General features: G+C 40.7%; 2 protein-coding genes across 3 annotated transcripts in view; one reads left to right on the forward strand and one right to left on the reverse strand.

Annotated features, from left to right (window-relative positions):
- agbl5 (AGBL carboxypeptidase 5) overlaps positions 1–1243 on the forward strand; it is a 36584-nt gene extending 35341 nt beyond the window's left edge. For both annotated transcript variants that reach the window (XM_063222864.1, XM_063222866.1), the window contains exon 17: positions 73–1243. In XM_063222864.1, the coding sequence (XP_063078934.1) occupies positions 73–156 (84 nt within the window). In that variant the 3' untranslated portion in view covers positions 157–1243. The remainder of the gene's footprint in view (positions 1–72) is intronic.
- Positions 1244–1492: 249 nt separating this feature from the next.
- Positions 1493–2404, reverse strand: ost4 (oligosaccharyltransferase complex subunit 4 (non-catalytic)). Its single transcript, XM_063222868.1, has 3 exons — positions 2277–2404; positions 1670–1804; positions 1493–1586 (listed from the first exon to the last, which is right to left on the reverse strand). Exon 2 carries the CDS (start codon positions 1801–1803, stop codon positions 1690–1692), a length of 114 nt encoding a protein of 37 aa, XP_063078938.1. The 5' UTR covers position 1804; positions 2277–2404; the 3' UTR covers positions 1493–1586; positions 1670–1689.
- Between the last annotated feature and the right edge of the window lie 4310 nt (positions 2405–6714).

Here is a 6714-nt window from a genome sequence, read left to right on the forward strand (position 1 = left end):
GAGCAATACAAAATGTTGAAATTGGCAGGAATCCTCCTTTAATGAGGGGTAATATGTCTCTTCTCTTATCAGTCCTTGCAGGATATCATCCCTGACGTGGTGTCTTCAGAGCCAGCAGCGTTGTGTGGGAATGTGCCTTTGGTGACTGAGGCATAGGCCATCAGCCACCATGCTGTTGGGGAACCCACTGGTACAGATGGAGGTGTTGCAGCGGCAGCAGCAGAGGACTTCATAAACCCTTTCCCGCCTTTCACATACAGTAGATATTATGAAGAGCTCTTTTCCGAAATGCGATATACCCAGGATACTTTGAGTTAGAACATGTATGGCATGCTCTTATCCAGATTATTTGTAGGCTTCTTGGGTTTGGGTGCTCTTAAGTCTAAGGTTTTTGTAGATCCAGGCTCAAAAATGAGAAAAAACTATCTAAGTCACTGCGAATTAAAATGTCTTTATCAATTTGATAAGTCTTACATGGACATATTAAAAACAAGGCCCACACGTAGTGGCATGAGCGCCGCCTTCAGGGCCCTTTTTTTTTAATATGTCCATGTAGGACTTGTGAAATTGATATAGACATTTTAATTTGCAGTGCCTTAGTCAGAGAATTTGTTCTCATTTTTTAACCTGTATGCAATTTTAAAAAATATTCCTTTTTTTAACTACTGATTATCTAAATAAGATGTATATAATTTAAGTATGTTGACGTTTGAATTTAGTAAATATCAGAAAACATTAACCCAGTTTAAGTTGCCTTGATGCCGTCTTAAAAAAAAAGATGTATGAAAATTGTATTTAAATGGCTTTTATTGTGTTTAGGAAAAGAGCTTTTCATATGCAGTTTTGCACATTGGCGTATTCTAGGGAACTGGTTGTGTGATTTATACATTAGATTTATTAGTCAAAGGACATTATAGGAGCACAAAACTGTGTTCCATTTTACCATGTGCTTTGGCTTCATGGAATATACCCCAAAATCAATGCACCTTTTCAATATACTACACTCCCTTATTATTTTGCACATGAAGATTATTTTGCTTCATGAAGACATGAAGAAGGTGAACTCTTTGATTTGCTGAAACTTGCACAGGCCAGCCGTTGAATAGCCGAAACAGGACCTTTAACTGCAGTTCTATAACTTTACCATAGTAGCCTCCATAAAAAGAAATGCAGACTGAGATACTCATTGTTATAATTTGACTGTTTGGCTTTTCAATAATGGTTGCATGACAGTTTTGTTTTTATTTTGTGTGCGGTTACCTGTTAAGTCTGTCCCTTACTATGCTTTGAGTTCTACCCTCTGACAGCAGTAGTTTGACATCTTCCTGTGATTCCTTGTTGATTCCATTGAGAGTAATCTCAATGGTTGATTTTGTCATTTCCCACTGTGGTAAGATTGTACGCAGGCTATAGGTTTTCTCCCCACATAAAATAAAGTGTATATGTGTAATGTACAGTGCAGTGTTTGATGTACGAATGAATGAAAAAGATATAAAGAAAAACATGAAGTTTATTCACAACATTTTCTGAAAAACATTCACACCAAGATTCCGTCTTGCCGTCGCGCGCAGTGATGGTCCCATGATCTATCAGGAAAGAGAACATGCGTCAAAACACGTGTGGGATACTGCGGTTATTACAAAGTGAGAAGAACAGAGCCTTTCCTTACCAGTTGGATGTGCAGTGGGGTTATTCTAACTTCTTGGGGTTGTTCACAGCCACATAATGGTATAGCACCACAAGCAGGAACAGCGACACGCCAAGCATGTTGGCAAATATTGCTAGCTGGACGTCTGTGACCATCCTACACGGGGAAGAAACACAAATTTGAGACCACTACTAAATCAAATCAACAATCTCTTTTGGCAACGACCTTCAACATCAAATAACGATTGATTTTAGACAGGTTCTTCTTCACTTGCATTAGGCAGCTACAGTAGGCAAACGAGAAAGCATGAATGAATGGCATCGCCAAGTCACACCTTGGTTGCAACTTGCAAGATCACTCTGAAAAAGGCATAACTTTAACACATCCAGTCAACCATGGAGATGCATACGGTCTTAGTGTTATGTTTTGTAAGCACAATGTAGGAATTTTTGTGCAAGAATAGGCCCTGTCTGCATCAGTAACAGTAGGCTACCCAAGCGCTAACTATGCTAGGTCAGTAGCCTACATGTCAAAGCTCATTACAACGGATATAACGCATGGAAGATGGGCACAACGCATTTAAAAACATTTTAGAAAGTAAGATTAAAAAGTAGTATTATGTACATACGTTAGTGTTGATGAGTTATTATTTGCTGTGGAAGAACGATTGATGGAAATGTGACGTTTCCTTCTCGGCCGTCTTCCGCTTCCCAAGCCTTCAGCTGATTTAGCCACGTCATCTGTCTGCTGTCCTTCAAATTAAGAGTCTGCCACAGAGAGCGATAGAGAGAGAGAGCATTGTCTGGTCTGGTCTGGTTTGGTCTTCTTGACTTTCAAACTTAATTTAATGCACATTCTTTCTTAAGATTCTTCACAATAAACAAGTATTTAAAGCATAATAATACAATAAAAAGCAGCCTAAAAATAAAATAAAGACATAAGAGAGAGAGAGAGAGAGAGAGAGAGAGAGAGAGAATAAAATAGACTGCCGTGTCTGTGCTGCTCAATAGGCCTATTAGTAGGCCTAGTTTTCAGGATTTCTTTTCATCATTCACCGTTGCTGGATAGAACATAGCCTAATTTAAGGTCTACATTTATAATCAGAAAGAGAAATGGCGGTTCCCATTTTCTGAGTGTCAATTTAGTTTTACTTTTAGCATTAATATAATTGTCTTGGTCATTCCCCTTGCACTCCTGGCACATTTCCCTTACACTCCTTGCATCTTTGGATGAACCTGCTCCATTGATGTTGAATATTTTGGTTGCCGTTCAAACTTATTATGCATACACTGGGTCAGGAATTAAATGGTTTCTGAGACACAGAGCATGTGATTGGAGGACAGAACTTGTGTACTTGGGTTAACCCATTGTAGCCTGGAGCGCTGCATTTAGGTGAGATTTGAGTTATTTTATTTCAAAAGTGGGTATGTTAGCGCTGAATGAACACATTCCAATGCAAAATGAGGATCCTAGCTTTTAAATGCAACTCATTGTTTTGTTTTTATGTGCTTCGGAGGCTGGAATATTTAGGTTTTAAAAGGCTGGGGGCACCTTTTCCCAAAAAGGGCTATGGCTAAAATGGGTTAACTATGGTGTCATGCCAGACCAACCTACCAGGTAAATGTTTTGCTGCTACGGGTTGTCTAGTTTACTAGACTATTGTATTGGCCTTGTAAAGCCCATGAGTTATATGTGCTATATTTGTATTCCCTTGAATTATGCCAAAAAAGTAGGTCATGTTTAATAATGATTAATTTGGTTACTGTAAACAGGTTTAAAGGTTTTTTTCTGGCAAATGCAGGTTTTCATCTGTAAAATGTGTCTTTTAGTTCCAAAACCTCCATGTCCAGCTGAACCTTTTGGGCAACACATGAGGATCTCACAGTGGATCCACTATAAGTCGAATCAAGTCTAATTTTATTTGTACAGCACATGGTTAGGCTACATAAACGCAATATGTGTTAAAATATAACATAAAAATACGATATTCAAAAAAGTGAAATAGGAGTGAAATGGAAAATATAACGTTTTTTTTTTTTAATAGATGTTCAAGATGTGGCCCTACCGTGGCAGATATGGTAGGGCACTCGTACGCGGCCGACCAGGTTTTGATTCCCGGCCTGGGTCCTTTGCCGGCCCTTCCCCATCTCTCTCTCCCAACTCACTTCCTATCTCTGCTTCACTGTCCTGTCTGAGAAAAAACAATAAAGGCTTGTTAAGCCCCCCAAAATACTTTAAAAAATGATGTTCAAGATGTAAAAATTCAAGTGAGCACCAAACAGATTGCAGAGCACCTTCCTGGGGCTTGCAGGCCCCGTAGGTGTCCACTGTGTGGCGCTGTGGCTGCCTGCTCTGGTGAGAAGGACTATTACGCCACATTGCTGCAGTAACACTTCCCCCTTCTTAAAACGGATGATAAACCCACTTTCAACTGTTAAAACAACAGGTCGGCCTTCACTCCTGTACTCGCAGACTGCAAATGTTCTTTCAATTCCTCTTAGAATAACCGACTGATAGATTTAGCAGGCCCACTTCTCAAATTAATAATTCTGTCCCTACATTGTGGAGCATATCAAATCTGTGCAATGGTTTTAACAGTTATACCCCCCTCCCCTCCCTAACACACACACACACACACGCACGCACGCACGCACGCACGCACGCACGCACGCACGCACGCACGCACGCACGCACGCACGCACGCACGCACGCACGCACGCACACACACACACACACACACACACACACACACACACACACACACACACACACACACACACACACACACACACACACACTTTCCCTCCCCACCTTTCTAAAGTGTTGAATCAGTCTCCCCACTTTTCCATTCTACTCTGCAGCTGTGTTTTGATTCGTCCAGAGTAACTCTTGCAATGCTGCACTGAAGCACAGTAGCTTGTGCTTACGGTACTATACCAAACCTCTATCACTCAGGATGGTGGAAAACCCTGTCGGCTTGATAAACCTGAATCATTTGAGGCACTCAATGCTATAGGATTCATATTTGGTGCAATTGCTAGGCCTATTGTAGATGAATTGCTCTTGGGAGCCATTTAAAAAAATATTGGGCCTAAGCACAGATGTGCCTTGATGACTTTGTGCCCTCTTGACGTTGAAATTGTGGTCATTACTTCTGTTTTCAAGTAAAGTTATCAAAGTCCAGAAGTTAATTATAGATGGCACGTTTCCTCATTCTTGGCCTAGGTACTTTCTTTTCTCACCTCTGGCAACGTTGTTACAAAACAAATAGAATCGACTAGAATCAACTCAACGTTAGCTGTGCATGCTAAAAAATGACATCCAGTCCCCCTGCGTGGCCTAATAGAATAGAATCAAACAGATTGGTTTGAATAATACCTATTGAATAGATTAGAATAGGACGGAAAGCAATACTGCTAGAATGCCTTACTTTCACTAAACAACTGCACAATAAAATTATACAAAGACAATCAGGCATCTCAATCAGCCATTCAACATGTGTTATATTGTTTACAACATAGAATACATGGGAAAAAAGTCAATGAAAACATATGAATGTGAATGGACATGATTCACCCTGAAGACATGGTTAAAAGAGGTAGCCTATTCCTATTGTAAATTATTGCACATTTGCTGATATTGCACAGTTACACTGGGACGCTTATAGCCTTCAATTGTAGTGAATCTTACAAATAGGGGATGAGATCCACAGTGCAATTGTAGTTCATAGTAAACATTGTGTCCATTTAGTGATGCTGCATATGTCTCCTCTATGCTATTATGTTGGTAAGACACATTACGACATAGTACTTACCACAGACTACCACTACATATAGGCAAGTATGACAGTGCAGTGGACAGCTACTGCATATCACAATTCCTTTGACTGTAAAAAGTTATGTGTGTGCTGAAAAAATAAACAATCTTCATCAGTATTAGTAGCATGCACAATACAATTGGTATTATTCATAGTAGAAATAAAATAAAAAGAAAGATCCATGCACGGGCCTTTCCTTGCTGTATTAAGCTGCAACATTACTTTTAACAGATTGCATCTAAAAAGGGGGTTTAGTTAAGTAAGGGTTAACGTTCGGCGAGAAGGTCGCTACCGTGGAATAGCAGCACGACAGAGAGAATCTTTAGACCCCGACGCGGAGCGGAGGGGTCTTGTTCTCTCTGAAGTGCTGCTATTCCACAAAGCGACCGACTCGCCGAAAGTTAACCCGCTTATTATATGGATATACTTAAATGATTCACACATGCGGGGACATTTCTTTAGACCTATTTAATGTTAAGATTGTTGCTGCGCAAAACAAAACAGTGCCGTTGTGGAACACCGCTAGGCAACAGCTAGGTAGGCTAGCCAGGACAAGTGTTGTCTATCACAGCAGCTGATTAGAGTGACAAAAGACCGGACCCCCTGCGGAGTGATATGAAACATTCGCTTTAGCCACTGACTTGTATACAAGCCAGTGGCTTTAGTAGTGAACGTCTTGTTGCCATTGACAGCGGTAGCCAGGACAACGGGTGCTGTCTATCACAGCAGCTGATTAGAGTCTTGTTGAAAAGTCGCTTTAGCAGTGAAAAGTCTTGTTGCCATTGACATCGGTCTGTTATAGACCAACCCGTCCGTTATCGAAAAATAACAGACGTCCGAACGTTGGGGAGCCCCGTTGAAATGAATGGAGCATTCGACAGATGACGTCACAACCATATAATAACAGTTGTGAATGCATAAGACATCAGAGAGGAAATTAGAGCCTCTATAAATTACCAGGCTGCAATTGAACATAAATAATTTAACACACCAAACCAATTCCCCAAATTTGCGTTGTTTCCTTCATGGCTTGTTTCTCCTTATACAACACATTAACCCTGCCCTGTGACCCCATCGACGTGTCCTTGAGTAAGATACTTAACCCAAATTACTCCTGGTGGCAGAGCGCTACCTTGCGTGGCAGCCACTGCCACAGGTCTGTAAATGTGAGGGTGAATGGATGAATGTGAGGCATACGTAAAGTGCTTTGAGTGCTCGAAGGAGTGGAAAGGTGCTATATATAAATGCA

This window comes from Engraulis encrasicolus, chromosome 18 (assembly GCF_034702125.1).
Source record: "Engraulis encrasicolus isolate BLACKSEA-1 chromosome 18, IST_EnEncr_1.0, whole genome shotgun sequence".
Classification (NCBI taxonomy): Eukaryota; Metazoa; Chordata; class Actinopteri; order Clupeiformes; family Engraulidae; genus Engraulis; species Engraulis encrasicolus.

What these genes read in the sequence shown, in the direction of transcription:
- ost4 (XM_063222868.1), bottom strand. Translation starts at nt 1,803, where the DNA reads ATGGTCACAGACGTCCAGCTAGCAATATTTGCCAACATGCTTGGCGTG.